This window comes from Lithobates pipiens, unplaced genomic scaffold, assembly GCF_037356315.1.
Source record: "Lithobates pipiens isolate NorthernLeopardFrog02 unplaced genomic scaffold, aLitPip1_a1.2 Scaffold_8, whole genome shotgun sequence".
Taxonomy (NCBI): Eukaryota; Metazoa; Chordata; class Amphibia; order Anura; family Ranidae; genus Lithobates; species Lithobates pipiens.
The window spans coordinates 552,004,306-552,021,950 of record NW_027507903.1 but is presented as its reverse complement, the minus strand read 5'-3'; the positions used below and the strand labels follow the sequence as shown (position 1 = coordinate 552,021,950).

The following is a 17,645-nucleotide window of genomic DNA, read 5'->3' as shown; positions in this document are numbered from 1 at the left end:
ATAAATATACTGTATATGTGAATATATATATTTTTTATGTGAATATATATAGCACCTATACAAGTTTAAAAACACCCTATGTGTATGGTTGCCTCCTGTCCGGGATTTACTCGGACAGTCCGGGTTTTGAATCATGTGTCCGGGTTTCAGTCCGCCTGAAACCCAGACACAATATTCAGACAAGAATGTGTCTTGGAACAGGGCCTGAGAGGAGGGTGAGGCGGCACTATGCACGCCATATTACTATTTTCTTTGGAGCACCCATAGGTGTCCCGTGTCTGCTACAATCCCATCGTGTATGCTAAAAAAAATAAAATAATTGCTGTGAACCGCTACAGTGTTCAGGTTTGGCTTGAAGAAAAAGTGTCAACCCTACCTATGTCACACCTGACACCCACCAAAATTAGGGGAGGAAACATGGTGCAACCAGTTAACCCCTGCTAATCGGCAGCCCATTGTCAAGCACAGAATTCTCAAAATTCCCATGAACTAATCAAAGAACATTAAAATAATAATGATGATAAAATAATATAGAAATGAATAGTAGGAATAATAAATATATCAATAAAGGAATACTGACAGACCTAGATGTAATGCTGGACATATATCAAAATTTAGCATGGCGGCAAGAGAAAAAATCCAGAAGAGTTTTCTAGCAATCCCCATGTTGACCTGCACCAGCAGCCAAGCTGCAACAGTGTGCCTACAAACAAACCGTAGTGCACATGCCCACATCACAGCCCAAGTGGAGAGCGGGCAAGCAGACGGCCAGGAAATTCCTCCTGCTGGAACGCAAGTGGGATATCCACCGGCTTCACCAGAACAGCTAGCCGATTTGTGTGTTTTGTTGTAGCTTACATATAAAAAGTACTGGAGGGAGCAACTACAGGAAGTGGAAGTTGCTGGAGCACCCATCGAAAAAGGACACTGCTTTCTATATTCAGCACAGGCTACAATAGTCAGAGGCGGCTCCAGGCTTTGTAAGTCCTTAGGCAAATGTCAGCCATGAGGCCCCACTCACGTCCATAATGGGAAAAATAATTCAAACGATAAAAAAATAACTATAACTGGATGGGATCTTCAGGATGGAGGCCTTCATTTACCAGCCCCTACCTTTTCTAAAAGAACACAGTGAGTGATCAGTACCGACCACTCACTGTGTTCATTCATAACTGAAACATAGTAAACTGTGTTTACTATGTTTTCATCTATTAATTAACAGGAGCCTCTGTCTACTGTTCATTCATCTTCAGTGCAGCTAAAGCTACAGAGAAAAGAAACTGGGGAATGTGTTTCCTCAGTCCCTTACCCTGTCTCAAAAGTGAGAGTGTATGGCAGTGGGTAGTATGTACATGAGACGGGTGCGGAGTGTATCACGGAGGGTAGTATGTACATGAGAGGGGTGCAGAGTGTATGGCGATGGGTAGTACATGAGAGGGGTGCAGAGTGTATGGCATTGGGTAGTACATGAGAGGGGTGCAGAGTGTATGGCGGTGGGTAGTATGTACATGAGAAGGGTGCGGAGTGTATGATGGCAGGTAGTATGTACATGAGAGGGGTGTGGAGTTTATCGAGGTGGGTAGTATGTACATGAGAGGGGTGCGGAGTGTATGGCAATGGGTAGTATGTACGTGAGACAGGTGCGGAGTGTATCACGGTGGGTAGTATGTACATGAGAGTGGTGCAGAGTGTATGACGGTGGGTAGTATGTACATGAGAGGGGTGCATAGTGTATGAAGGCGGGTAGTATGTACATGAGAGGGGTGTGGAGTGTATGGTGGTGGGTAGTACATGAGAGGGGTGCAGGGTGTATGACGGTGGGTAGTATGTACATGAGAGGGGTGCATAGTGTATGGCGGTGGGTAGTACATTAGAGGGGTGCAGAGTGTATGAAGGTGGGTAATATGTACATGAGAGGGGTGCGGAGTGTATGGTGGTGGGTAGTACATGAGAGGGGTGCAGAGTGTGTGGCGGTGGGTAGTATGTACATGAGAGGGGTGCAGAGTGTATTTTAGCGGTGGGTAGTATGTACATGAGAGGGGTGCAGATTGTATGATGGCAGGTAGTATGTACATGAGAGAGGTGCGGAGTTTATCATGGTGGGTAGTATGTACATGAGAGTGGTGCGGAGTGTATGGCTATGGGTAATACATGAGAGGGGTGCAGAGTGTATGGCGGTGGGTAGTATGTACATGAGACGGGTGCGTAGTGTATCACGGTGGGTAGTATGTACATGAGAGGGGTGTGGAGTGTATGGCGATGGGTAGTACATGAGAGGGGTACAGCGTATGGCGGTGGGTAGTATGTACATGAGAGGGGTGCAGAGTGTATGATGGTGGGTAGTATGTACATGAGAGGGGTGCAGAGTGTATAGCGGTGAGTAGTACATGAGAGGGGTACAGTGTATGGCGGTGGGTAGTATGTACATGAGAGGGGTGCAGAGTGTATGGCGATGGGTAGCATGTACATGAGAGGGGTGCAGAGTGTATGGCGATGGGTAGTATGTACATGCGAGGGGTGCAAACTGTATGGTGGTAGGTAGTATGACATGAGAGGGGTGCAGAGTGTATGGCGGTAAGTAGTACATGAGAGGGGTGCAGTGAATGCGGTGGGCAGTATGTACATGAGAGGGGTGCAGAGTGTATGGCGATGGGTAGTATGTACATGAGAGGAGTGCAGAGTGTATGGCAATAGGTAGTATGTACATGCGAGGGGTGCAGAATGTATGGTGGTAGGTAGTATGACATGAGAGGGGTGCAGAGTGTATGGCGGTAAGTAGTACATGAGAGGGGTGCAGTGAATTCGGTGGGCAGTATGGCGATGGGTAGTATGTACATGAGAGGGGTGCAGAGTGTATGATAGTGGGTAGTATGTACTCTCATGTATATACTACCCATCGCCATACACTCTGCACCCCTCTCATATATATACTACCCATCGCCATACACTCTGCACCCCTCTCATGTACATACTACCCACCGCCATACACTCTGCACCCGTCTCATGTACATACTACCCACCGCCATATACTCTGCACCCCTCTCATGTACATACTACCCATCGCCATACACTCTGCACCCCTCTCATGTACATACTACCCACCGCCATACACTCTGCACCCCTCTCATGTACATACTACCCATCGCCATACACTCTGCACCCCTCTCATGTACATACTACCCATCGCCATACACTCTGCACCCCTCTCATGTACATACTACCCACCGCCATACACTCTGCACTCTCGCCCTGTCAGCTTGGGGACACTGACCGGGGACATTCCCTCCCATTCTCCCACAACACAAGCAAGGCCTAGGGCGACCACCCTATTTGCCTAATTAGAGAGCCGTCTCTGACAACTGTAAATTACAGATTCACGGTCAGGCACCTGAAGGTGGCATCTGCATAATTCCTTCACACCAAGCTGGCCAAAAGTAAGTGCAAAAAGTTATCTCATTCCTGGAGTCCTTCTTTAACCACTTCCCGACCGCCGCACGACGATGTACGTCGACAGAATGGCACGGGCAGGCATATGGGCGTACCTGTACGTCCCTGCCTTCCCGCGGGTGGGGGGCCCGATCGGGCCCCCCCCCGGTGCCAGCGGCGGTCGGTATCCGTGCAGGAGCGATCCGGGATGAGGGGGCGGCCATTCATTCATGGCCACCCCCTCGCGATCGCTCCTGACGAATGGGAGTGAAGCATTGCATCACTTCCTCTCCTGTAATGTAAGCACAGGAGAGGAAGTGATGTAATCTCTCCTCCGTGTCGGTATTTTTCGTTCCGGCACCGAGGAGAGAGGATCGGTGAGTTGCACCAACACGACACTTCACAGTAGAACATGCCAGGCACACTCACACCCCCCCTTTACCCCCCGATCACCCCCCCAATTACCCCTGCCCCCCCATTCACAGTGACACCAATGCATTTTTTTTTTTTTGCATTGGTGTCATTTGTGACTGTAATAACTGTTAGGGCAGTTAGGGTTAGCCCCCTTTAGTTCTAATGTACCCCCCCAACCCCCCCCAATAAAGGTTTAACCCCGTGATCACCCCCCGTCGCCAGTGTCACTAAGGCTGGGTTCACATTGCAGCGGTTTATGAGAACGGATGTGATTCACACCGCACTGCAGTGCAAATCACATCCGATCTCTGCGATTCGAGTTCAGCCATTCGCCGCACCCGCCGCAAATTCGCACGGGACCCTTTTTTTGGTCCGCAGCAGAATCGGATCGCATGGGTGTTCACACCATGCGATCCGAGTTTGCAGATCGCACTGCAATATGCGAACTGATCTGGGGGTGTCATTAACATTTCACTGACACTCCCAGGAGTTCGCATAGGGCAGTGTGAACTGCCGCCGGGAGGCATGCGATGCGGGAACCCGCCGCGGATTCGTGGCGTTCCCGCATCACTCCAGTGTGAACCCAGCCTAATAAGCGATCGTTTTTCTGATCGCTCTATTAGTGTCACAGGTGACGCTAGTTAGGCAGGTAGGTATTTAGGTTCGCCGCAGCTTTTTATAGCGCCAGGGACCCCCATATACTACCGCATAAAGCCCCCTGATTGCCCCCTAGTTAACCCTTTCACCAGTGATCACCATATAACTGTTACAGGTGACGCTGGTTGGTTAGTTATTTTTTTATAGTTTCAGGGCACCCGCCATTTATTACTTAATAAAGGTTTAACCCCCTGATCACCCGGCGGGTGTCATTTGTGACTGTAATAACTGTTAGGGCAGTTAGGGTTAGCCCCCTTTAGTTCTAAGGTACCCCCCTAACCCCCCCAATAAAGGTTTAACCCCGTGATCACCCCCCGTCGCCAGTGTCACTAAGGCTGGGTTCACATTGCAGCGGTTTATGAGAACGGATGTGATTCGCACCGCACTGCAGTGCAAATCACATCCGATCTCTGTGCGATTCTAGTTCAGCCATACAGATAGTATGGCTGAATTCGCGTTGCACCCGCCGCACCCGCCGCAAACTCGCACGGGACCCTTTTTTTGGTCCGCAGCAGAATCGGATCGCATGGGTGTTCACACCATGCGATCCGAGTTTGCAGATCGCACTGCGATATGCGAACTGATCTGGGGGTATCATTAACATTTCACTGACACTCCCAGCAGTTCGCATAGGGCAGTGTGAACTGCCGCCGGGAGGCATGCGATGCGGGAACCCGCCGCGGATTCGTGGCGTTCCCGCATCGCTCCAGTGTGAACCCAGCCTAATAAGCGATCGTTTTTCTGATCGCTGTATTAGTGTCACAGGTGACGCTAGTTAGGCAGGTAGGTATTTAGGTTCGCCGCAGCTTTTTATAGCGCCAGGGACCCCCATATACTACCGCATAAAGCCCCCTGATTGCCCCCTAGTTAACCCTTTCACCAGTGATCACCATATAACTGTTACAGGTGACGCTGGTTGGTTAGTTATTTTTTTATAGTTTCAGGGCACCCGCCATTTATTACCTAGTCTCACTAGTGTACCCGTAAATTTAGGGGTGTCTACTTTCCAAAATGGGGTCATTTGGGGGGGGGTTTGTGCCATCTTGGCATTTTATGGCCTTCAAAACTGTAACGCCCTTAGAAAGCCTGAAGGCGGTGCTTGGTTTTCGGGGCCCCGTACGCGGCTAGGCTCCCAAAAAGTCCCACATATGTGGTATCCCCATACTCAGGAGAAGCAGCAGAATTTATTTTGGGGTGTCATTTCACATATGCCCATGGCATGCGTGAGCAATATATCATTTAGTGACAACTTTGTGAAAAAATAAAATAAAATAAAAAAGTTTGTAATTTTCCCGCAACTTGTGGCAAAATATAAAATATTCCATGGACTCAACATGCCTCTCAGCAAATAACTTGGGGTGTCTACTTTCTAAAATGGGGTCATTTGTGGGGGTTTTGTGCCATCTTGGCATTTTATGGCCTTCAAAACTGTAATAGATAGTGAGAAGTGAAATCAAAAATTTACGCCCTTAGAAAGCCTGATGGCGGTGCTTGGTTTTCGGGGCCCGTACGCGGCTAGGCTCCCAAAAAGTCCCACATATGTGGTATCCCCGTACTCAGGAGAAGCAGCAGAATTTATTTTGGGGTGTCATTTCACATATGCCCATAGCATGTGTGAGCAATATATAATTTAGTGACAACTTTGTGTAAAAAAAAAAAAAAAAAAAAAAAGTTTGTAATTTTCCCGCAACTTGTGGCAAAATATAAAATATTCCATGGACTCAACATGCCTCTCAGCAAATAGCTTGGGATGTCTACTTTCTAAAATGGGGTCATTTGTGGGGGTTTTGTGCCATCTTGGCATTTTATGGCCTTCAAAACTGTAATAGGTAGTGAGAAGTGAAATCAAAAATTTACGCCCTTAGAAAGCCTGAAGGCGGTGCTTGGTTTCGGGGCCCCGTACGCGGCTAGGCTCCCAAAAAGTACCACATATGTGGTATCCCCGTACTCAGAAGAAGCAGCAGAATTTATTTTGGGGTGTCATTTCACATATGCCCATAGCATGTGTGAGCAATATATCATTTAATGACAACTTTGTGTAAAAAAAAAAAAAAAAAAATGTTTTGTCATTATTCAATCGCTTGAGGCAAAAAAATAAAATATTCAATGGGCTCAACATGCCACTTATCAATTTCCTTAGGGGGTCTACTTTCCAAAATGGGGTCATTTGGGGGGGGGGTTTGTACTGCCCTGTTATTTTAGCACCTCAAGAAATGAGATAGGCAGTCGTAAACTAAAAGCTGCGTAAATTCCAGAAAACGTACCTTAGTTTGTAGATGTGACAACTTTTGCGCAAACCAATAAATATACAGTTATTGACTTTTTTTTTACCAAAGACATGTGGCTGAATACATTTTGGCCTAAATGTATGACTAAACTTGAGTTTATTGGATTTTTCTAATAACAAAAAGTAGAAAATATCATTTTTTTTCAAAATTTGCGGTCTTTTTACGTTTATATCGCAAAAAAAAAAAATCGCAGAGTCAGTCAAATACCTTTAAAAGAAAGCTCTATTTGTGGGAAGAAAAGGACGCAAATTTTGTTTGGGTACAACATTGCATGACCGCGCAATTACCAGTTAAAGCAGCGCAGTGCCAAAGTGTAAAAAGACCTCTGGTCATTTACCAGCAAAATGGTCCGGTCTGAAAGTGGTTAAGAAAGTACTGAAGCCAGCAGCGTAGCATGATTAGCTGTGCCCATAATTTTATATGTAGGACAGATAGGCAGCCTCTGCATTTCTTGCAGGAAGTTTTTTTTTTTTTATTATTGTAAATAAATACATTTTCAGTGATAAAAGTACTTAGCATTATTTTTCATTCTTCAATTTGTTCCCTGATGTCTACAAAAAAAAAAAACTAAAAAAAATTCAAATTTTTAGTTTTTTCAATTTTTTTGCTATTTCTGCAAAATATTTTCTTTTTACCAATAACAAATATAATACAGGTACATCCATGACTCAGGATTCACGAAGCACATTGGGGGACTAATCAATCCTGTCACACAGCCAGGCCAGGCTAATCTGGAACACATTATGAGACGGATTTACTATAGGATTGCATGTAACTCATAAATTCCATTGCTTTAAAGCAGTAGTTCTCCACCTCAGTCCTCAGGTACCCCCCAACAGGTCATGTTTGCAGGTTTTCCTTTATCTTGCACAGGTGCTTTAAATCAGAGTTAATGGCTTGGTATTTTGGACAGCTATTTTATCTAAGAGAAATTCTCAAAACATGGCTTGTTGGGGGTACTTGAGGAGAGAGGTTGATAACCACTGCTTTAAGGTTGCAATGTGGCAGTGAAAACCTGACCCTGACCACTTCTTTATTGTGTGGGTGTTCTGAGGTCTGGTAATAGTGTGTTTGTTGCAGACCTTTGCAGCGTTCCAGAGCCATCTGTGCAGAGGAGGAATGGAAAGAGAGGGGTTAAATTTACTGTTCTGATTCAGCTGTGTGCATATATTTCAGCTTGAGTTACTGAGTTTTGCAAACAACAATCTGATTTTAATATAGCAGCTAAAATTATACAGTTAAACATATGAAAATGGGACAAGAGTGCCCCCTGGTGGTTAGAAATAAAAACACATATATTTTACATGCAAAACGTTATATTTGCCTGACTAAAATGTTTTTTTAGTTTTTTAACAGTTTTTTGTTGTTGTTGACTATAACAAATTAAAAAAAAATTCTGCATGACTACTGTACATTCCATCTAAGTAAGGGCAGATGGGTTCTCCACAAGTACTTGATTTGTTCACACTTTTTAAGACTGTGAGAATGCACATCTGAATGCTAATGAAACTATGCATTTTGGAATGTAAATTAAAATGTAAAAAGTAGCACAGAGTTTGGTTTAGATTTATTTTATGTTATGGAATTTCTAGAAATGTAGGAGGAATACCTTTAGGAGGGCAGAAACAAAAAAAAATTGTAAAGAGAATAGAAACAGAGGCAAGAACTGGAAGATTCTGTTACTGGCAAGTTGTTTTTAGGGCATTTTCCATACACATTGATCATGCATCCATTCATACCTGAGCATTCCGAAGCATGACAATGCTCAAGATGAAGAATCCTATTATTCTCAATTGAACCCATTCACACCTGAGTGTTGCCTGTCGCAGGTAGCAGGGTAGGGGAGTTGAACAGTTGACACTTCCTCCATGTTCCCCTCCTCATTGGGTGCCAAGTGTGGGTCACATAGGAGGCTTACCCTGGGTTGGGTTCTTCTGTGCTAGGCACCTTGGATAGGGTCACTGCCCTACACATGGGATATCTTTGCTCGAACAGATGACTGAACTCTGGTTGATTCCCTTGATGTTAAAGTACTAAAAATTTACAGCACACAGAACAAAATGCACAGTCTCTTCCTAACATCCATAATCCCTAACTCAGGCTTGGTAGTTGCCCCAGCATACCTGCACAGGATAGAGTCTATTATGGCAGAGCTCCAAATCTGTTGTCTTCGGGCGATTTGTAGATCTCAAAGGTCCCGTACTCTATAGAAGGCTATCCATCCATAGGTAGACTGTGTGGACGGACTCCAGTAATGTCCTGTATTATGTGCACTCCCCTGTTGGATTGGACAATGGCTATACACCTCACAATCTCATTGTACAATCTCCTTTAGTTCTACGGACAACAATTTAGCCAAGTAACCCACCTGACTGGATACATTTCAAATAACTGTGTAGGAATGCGTTCACATCACATCATTCTAAAGTAGCCTTTCTCAACCTTTTCAACACAGAGAAACCCTTGAAATAGTTCTCCAGTTTTGGGGAACCCCTGCTAAAAATTAGATATATACAATTCATGATACATTAGTGTGATGGTCAGTGGGAAGAATGGTCCTTATACTTGTCGTCATTGGGAAGAATAACCTCCTTACAGATAGCTAAACAGATCAATAGGATCTTGGGAACAGTGGGAACTTATCTGAGAAGCAGAAATTGCCCAATGCTGAAGGAACCCCTAGCAACTTCTGGAGGAACCCTGGTTGAGAATCAAAAAGAAAATCAGATTGTAATGTGTATGGCCAGCCAGCTTTAGATGGAGCTCTACATCGTCCAGTTAATTCCAGCAATTAACTAGTGTTCCACCCATGACCTTCCTTATCCCATAACCAATGCCATTATACCTAGGATGTGCAGCAAGTCAATGGTTATCCCAATGATAGTCAGTATACAAAGACACCCATAATAAACAGATAACGGCAATAGCAATACAAGCTGTGCCCATGTACTTTCATCCGTTTAGTGAATATCTGCACGCATGGCCTGCCTGCCAATGAGCCATATAACCGATTCTGAATATGCTCTCCTTGTATAGCAACTGGCCCAAGAAATACAATAATGACATGGCAGGAATAATGTATTTCTTGAAATAATTGTATTCAGTTTATCTCTTTTTCCATATGCAATTCAATCTGTAGCTGTTGTCCTACTGTGTCTCAATTATTGTCTTTGCAACGTGTCTGGGAATATATTGGTAAGGTCGCAATGCTTGCCTTCACTGGTCTGCTCACCCACTTATGAGGGACCCCCACTAACTCTGCTGGATTTTCTTTATTAATTTTATATCATAGAAATTATAACAGGACTGGAGGAACTGGAAGATCTAAAGCATTATTCTCCACTCTAAAGCCATACCTTGCTAGTGCCACCTGAACGCTGGGTACCGAAGCCCAACAGAGCTGTCTGTGAGCCAAACACACTGAAGGAATGAGACCGATGCGTGCTAATGGTGTCACTATAATCCAAGTTTGTTCCATAGAACAACCACAGTAAGCCCCCGTACACACGGTCGGACATTCTGACGGAAAATGTCCGATCGGACAGGGTTGTCGGATAATCCGACCGTGTGTGGGCTCCATCTGACTTTTTCCGTTGGAATGTCCAACCAACAAAGTTTGAGAGCTGGATATAAAATTTTCCAACAACATGATCCGATCGGACAAAGTGCCACTCATGCTCAGATCAAATTAGGAGACCAAAGCTATTGGCTACTAGCCTGAACGTAGTCCCTTCGCAATGAACTAACGTCATCATGTTCCGAACAATCGGATTTTCCGACAACTTTGTCCAACCGTGTGTATGCAACACCAGTTTCAGACAAAATCCATCGGATTTTGTGGTCGGAGTGTCCGACCATGTGTACAAGGGCTAACAGTTCCCGTCCAAGTACAATCCTCACTAACACGTTTTACCCAATGGCGCTTAGTCATATGTCCCTATGACTAAGTCCAATTGGGGGAAACACATCATAAGAACCCTACAACTAAGCCCTGTTGCGTGAAGCACAACATAGAGATCTCTACAACTAAGCCCCATAGATTGAAACTCGTCATAGAAATCTCTACAACTAAGTCCTATTGAGTGAAGCATGTCATAGAAATCTCTACAACTAAGCCCTATTGAGTGAAACTTGTCATAGAGATCACTACAGCTAAACCATATTGAGTAAAACTCTTCATAGATATCTCTACAACTAAGCCCTATTAAGTGAAACTTGTCATAGAGATCTCTACAATTAAGCCCTATTGAGTGAAACTCATCATAGAGATCTCTACAGCTAAACCATATTGAGTAAAACTCTTCATAGATATCTCTACAACTAAGCCCTGTTGAGTGAAACTCGTCATAGAGATCTCTAGACCTAAACCATATTGAGTGAAACTCTTCCTAGAGATCTCTACAACTAAGCCCTATTAAGTGAAACTTGTCATAGAGATCTCTACAACTAAGCCCTATTGAGTGAAACTCGTGGTAGAGATATCTACAACTAAGCCCTAGTAAGTGAAACTCGTCATAGAGATCTCTACAACTCTTCATAGATATCTCTACAACTAAGCCCTATTAAGTGAAACTTGTCATAGAGATCTCTACAATTAAGCCCTATTGAGTGAAACTCATCATAGAGATCTCTACAGCTAAACCATATTGAGTAAAACTCTTCATAGATATCTCTACAACTAAGCCCTGTTGAGTGAAACTCGTCATAGAGATCTCTAGACCTAAACCATATTGAGTGAAACTCTTCCTAGAGATCTCTACAACTAAGCCCTATTAAGTGAAACTTGTCATAGAGATCTCTACAACTAAGCCCTATTGAGTGAAACTCGTGGTAGAGATATCTACAACTAAGCCCTAGTAAGTGAAACTCGTCATAGAGATCTCTACAACTAAGCCCTATTGAGTGAAACTCGTGGTAGAGATCTCTACAATTAAGCCCTATTAAGTGAAACTCCTTATAGAGATCTCTACAACTAAGCCATATTGGGTGAAACACAATAGAGGGTCCGATCCTTGGGTGGGTACTGCTACTGTGATTGTTCTGTGAAAAAATGTGGATTTTAGTGGCATCATCAGTGTGCAGCGGGCTCTCATTCCGTTAGGAGAAGTTGGAACACACAAAGGTGGGTGGAAACATCCAAAGCGCCCAGATAAACAAGTCAGGAATTATGGAGAGATTTTACTATTGGAGAATCAAAGACATATAGAAGCCAGGGGTTGACTAAGGGTGGCCACACACACTGCAATCCGATTGTACAATCTCATTTAAAATTACAAAAACTATGTAATATGAGGACATACCTATAAAAAAACAATCCATTTCTATCCACTTGCACAGGCCCTTACATTACCTAGTTGTTTGTAGATCTAATGGAGGTTGTACACTTAGATTGTATAGTGTGTGGTCAGCTTAAACCTAGCAAGCTCAACTTATAGTTAAAATTTCACATGGGGTGGGGGGGGGGGGGTCTGATTTATTGTGCATAGGTGTCAGTGGAATACAGATCAGAAGAATTGCTTGTTGTAGTTTGTATATTGTATATTGGACATGTAAATAAAATGTGCTGACACCTGAGTTCACCAATAAAGCTGCAGATTAATTGCATGCATTAGCGCAGTGTGTGGCAATGCACAAAGCATTGTGGTGCCATTCAATTTTAACGTCACCCCAATGTGCTCCGGCAACACACACATGTTGCAGCACACCACAACACATAGCATTACACAGTAGTGTGCTGCATTCGATAAAAGGATCATGTGTGTGATTTTAAGCATGTTAGCCCTTGCACACATGGTCAGACATTCCGATGGACAATGTCCGATAGGACCGTGTTGTCAGATAATCCGACAGTGTGTGGGCTCCATCGGACTGTTTCCGTCAGAGTATCCGACGGACCAAGTTTTCCAGCTGAGCTATAAAATTTTGCGACAACATGATCCGATTGGACTTTGTCCGATCATGTGTAGAGAATTCCGATCGGACAAAGTGCCACTCATGCTCAGATCAAATTCCTAGACCAAAGATATTGGCTACTAGCCTGAACGTAGTCCCGTCCTAACGAAATAACGTCATCAGGTTAAGTACGATCAGATTTTCTGACAACTTTGTCCGACTGTGTGTATACAACAGTTTTGGACAAAATCCGTCGAACAAAATCCAACGGATTTGGTTGTCGGAATGTCCGACCGTGTGTACAAGGGCTTAGGGTGCATGGGCTGCCCTACCGCAACGCATGTTAAAGTAACATGTCTTTATGCAAATGTGGTTATATTTCTGGCCGCCATGCTGTGAATGCAGCCTCGGTGGTTTCACAGCTTCTGTCCTTCTAGCAATAACTGTTTCCCTAAAAACTGTAATGCAAGCCATGAAATAATTACTAACATCAGCTAGTGACATTAATGAAGAGTGATAGGTGATAAGGGCCCACATATGTCAAAACCAGCATTGCCTCTGAGCGTTATCCCCGGGATCATCAGCTGGACTACTCAGAAATGCTGCCGGTCACTTTCTGTTCCATAAGTAGCCAAAATGTGGAATCTGAACCCTCTGCCAAAAAAAATCGAGAAGAAATGCCTCCTACATTGTCTGCAGCTGTCTAGCCATATACAAGCTAAAAGAAACATAAAAAAAAGTCATATATCTGTGTGTATATATACAGATATATATATATATATATATATATATATATATATATATATATTTTTTTTTGTATATATATATATATATATATATATATATATATATATATATATATATATATTGTATTATGTATGTGTGTGTATATATATATATATTGTATTATGTATGTGTGTGTGTGTATATATATATATATATATATATATATATATATATATATATATATATATATATATATATATTTATTTATTTATTTTTTAAACGGCTGTAATTTAATATCTTGTTATATCAAAAAAAAGTTCAGTTATTACTACTACAGCATTATAAACCCATAGTAATAGAAATAAACTGATAGAAATATTTGTTAAAAATCTTATGTAAAAGTACATACATAAAGTGAAATGGACAATAAACATTATTGAATCAAAAGAATTCCTGAATTGACACATATGTTTTACATTGTGGATGCTGCATCTTGATTATTTATGGGTATAATATATATTTATATAATAGGTGACTTTTTTTTTTATGTTTATATAAATATAGATTTGTAGGGCTATACTGAAATAAACTGAACAAACTACAAGGTGTATAAGTGTTTCAGTTCTTCTCTGAAGACAGATAACTTTATGTCTTACTTTTTTGTGTGTACCTTTTGGCGGTTCCTGTTACTTTTGCACTATATTTAGGAATTACAGCTGTCATCCCCTAGTTTGTCCTCTTTCTTTCCTTTCTAGATCCCCATTGAACTTTGTCAGTATTTGCATTTCTCTCTGTGCTAGCCCATGGTTGTATTGATATCACTTATGGGCGCGGTCACACTTATGCGTCCCTGTTGTGGTGCATTCATAAGCAATGTAGGCCATTCATTATGAACTGGCAGGCAACACACTACAATAAACCTGGAACTGGACCTGCAGCATTTTTGCCACTGTTTTGGTAAATTTAAAGTTGATTGTACAAAGATTGTATGGTCAAATTGTAACATGTATGGTGAGCCTAAGGGTCATCACACACGTTACAATCTGATTGTACAATCTCCTTTAGATCTGTCAACAACTATGTAGGGCAAAGGCCTTCCTGATTGGTTACAGATTGATTGGGTAGTTTAGGTAGGTATTCATATTACCTAATTTTCTATATTGTATTCATACATCTAGTGGGCATTGCAGCTACTGTACTGCTATGCCAGGCCTATTTGTGGGCATTGTCGTATTTCTTTTTTTTTTCTCTATGGACAGAGAGATTTATGGATCTATAGATACATCTATGGACAGAGAGATCTATGGAGCTATATCTATGGACAGTGAGATCTATGGAGCTGTAGATTTGATCTGTTCGATAACAGCTTGCTCCATCTGTTGTGCCTATTTGTAGTATTGGTGTCTTGTCGGTTGTAGTATTGGTGTATTGTCAGTTATAGTATTGGTGTATTGTCAGTTGTAGTATTGGTGTGTTGTCGGTTGTAGCATAGGTGTGTTGTCAGTTGTAGTATTGGTGTCTTGTCAGTTGTAGTATTGGTGTTGTGTTGGTTGTAGTATTGGTGTGTTTTCGGTTGTAGCATAGGTGTTTTGTCAGTTGTAGTTTTGGTGTCTTGTCGTATTGGTGTGTTGTCGGTTGTAGCATAAGTGTGTTGTCAGTTGTAGTATTGGTGTCTTGTTGGTTATAGTATTGGTGTGTTGTCAGTTGTACCAAAGGTGTGCTGTCAATTGTAGTATTGGTGTGTTCTCGGTTGTAGCATAGGTGTGTTGTCAGTTGTAGTATTGGTGTGTTGTCGGTTGTAACATAGGTGTGTTGTTAGTTGTAACATAGGTGTGTTGTCAGTTCTAGTATTGGTGTATTTTTGGTTGTAGCATAGGTGTGTTGTCAGTTGTAGTATTAGTGTCTTGTCGTTTGTAACATAGGTGTGTTGTTGGTTGTAACATGGGTGTGTTGTCAGTTTTAGTATTGGTGCATTGTTGGTTGTAGCATAGGTTTGTTGTTAGTTGTAGTATTGGTGTGTTGTCAGTAGTAGTATTGGTGTGTTGTTAGTTGTAGTATTGGTGTGTTGTTAGTTGTAGTATTGGTGTGTTGTCGGTAATAATAATATTGTTGTATTGTTAGTAGTAGTATTGGTGTGTTGTCAGTTGTAGTATTGGTGTGTTGTCAGTTGTAGTATTGGTGTGTTGTTAGTTGTAGTATTGGTGTGTTGTTAGTTGTAGTATTGGTGTGTTGTTAGTTGTAGTATTGGTGTGTTGTTAGTTGTAGTATTGGTGTGTTGTCGGTAATAATAATATTGTTGTATTGTTAGTAGTAGTATTGGTGTGTTGTCAGTTGTAGTATTGGTGTGTTGTCAGTTGTAGTATTGGTGTGTTGTTAGTTGTAGTATTGGTGTGTTGTTAGTTGTAGTATTGGTGTGTTGTTAGTTGTAGTATTGGTGTGTTGTTAGTTGTAGTATTGGTGTGTTGTCGGTAATAATATTGCTGTATTGTTAGTAGTAGTATTGGTGTGTTGTCAGTTGTAGTATTGTTGTGTTGTCAGTTGTAGTATTGTTGTGTTGTCAGTTGTAGTATTGTTGTGTTGTCAGTTGTAGTATTGTTGCGCTCTCTCAGTATTTTCTGCTGTCAGAGTAGTAAATGAAGACTTGCTCAGGCTAATGCTAGCAGTGAGTAGTCTGCACGGTCCAATCCTCTGGAGTCAGGAGCCATTTAGAAATACATAATATATATTCCACATGTCGGATCTCATGTGTATGGTCTGTAATGTGTGTGATCTCCCCATCATTAAGGACCCAGCCCTCTTCTATCTCTTCCTATGGGGCGCTATCATTAGGAATATTTGGCTGGAGTGCAGTCAGGGGGTTAATAGGTAGCCGGTTGTAACCCTCAACTCCCGGTTGGGCAGACCTGGGCACAGTGCCTGGTATTTAAAGACGGGAGAGAAGTGAGAGGAAAGAAAGGAGGACGGATGGGGGGAGCGGTGTGAGGAGGGGGAGGGACGCAGTGTGTGAGACAGGAGGGAGGGGGGTGCTGTCTGTATGCAGCAGAATGGCAGAGCGGGCGGGCAGGCAGCGGGCACGGCCTGTGAGTAATAAGAGGGAGTGGGGGGTACGGTGAGAGTGGGTGGTTGAGGTGGGGGGGGTCAGCAGCTTCACAATCCCTCTTCACTTTGGGGACTCGTGGGAGTTTATTTATGGCCATGCTGGTAGACACCTGCTGTCCTATGTCCAAGCAGGCTGGAGAGAGTGAGGGACACAGGCTGTCATGTCCCCCCCATCTAGACTTTGTCACTGCCCTATGCCCCTCTCCCCGCCCAGTGACCCTGGATAGCCTAAATCCCAACCACAATACACTGACACTTTGCACTGTAATGGCACTACAATCAGTGATGTGCAATCTTCACACTCACACCAGATCTGCACTCACCTTACAGTCACCCATTTCACACTGACACCGGGATCACTGACACCGGGACTACTAATACCAGGATCACTGACACTGGGACCACTGATACCAGGATCACTGACACCGGGACTACTGATACCAGGATCACTGACACTGGGACCACTGATACCAGGATCACTGACACCGGGACTACTGATACCAGGATCACTGACACCGGGACTACTGATACCAGGATAACTGACACTGGGACCACTGATACCAGGATCACTGACACCGGGACTACTGATACCAGGATAACTGACACTGGGACCACTGATACCAGGATCACTGACACCGGGACTACTGATACCAGGATAACTGACACTGGGACCACTGATACCAGGATCACTGACACCGGGACTACTGATACCAGGATCACTGACACTGGGACCACTGATACCAGGATCACTGACACCGGGACTACTGATACCAGGATCACTGACACCGGGACTACTGATACCAGGATAACTGACACTGGGACCACTGATACCAGGATCACTGACACCGGGACTACTGATACCAGGATAACTGACACTGGGACCACTGATACCAGGATCACTGACACCGGGACTACTGATACCAGGATCACTGACACCGGGACTACTGATACCAGGATCACTGACACCGGGACAACTGATACCAGGATCACTGACACTGGGACTACTGATACCAGGATCACTGACACTGGGACCACTGATACCAGGATCACTGACACTGGGACCACTGATACCAGGATCACTGACACCGGGATTACTGACACCAGAATCACTGACCCTGGGATCACTGACACCGGGACCACTGA

At 43.4% G+C, this 17,645-nt stretch overlaps 1 protein-coding gene across 10 annotated transcripts in view; it reads left to right on the top strand.

Annotated features, from left to right (window-relative positions):
• Positions 1 to 17,645, top strand: part of ANK1 (ankyrin 1) — a 404,481-nt gene that overhangs the window by 169,830 nt on the left and 217,006 nt on the right. The window contains exon 1 of one of the 10 annotated variants that reach the window (XM_077469914.1): positions 16,428 to 16,483. The exons of the other annotated variants lie outside the window; for them this stretch is intronic. Within the exon in view, the coding sequence (XP_077326040.1) occupies positions 16,448 to 16,483 (36 nt within the window). The 5' untranslated portion in view covers positions 16,428 to 16,447. Of the gene's footprint in view, positions 1 to 16,427; positions 16,484 to 17,645 lie in introns of those variants that run through there. 10 annotated transcript variants of the gene reach the window in all.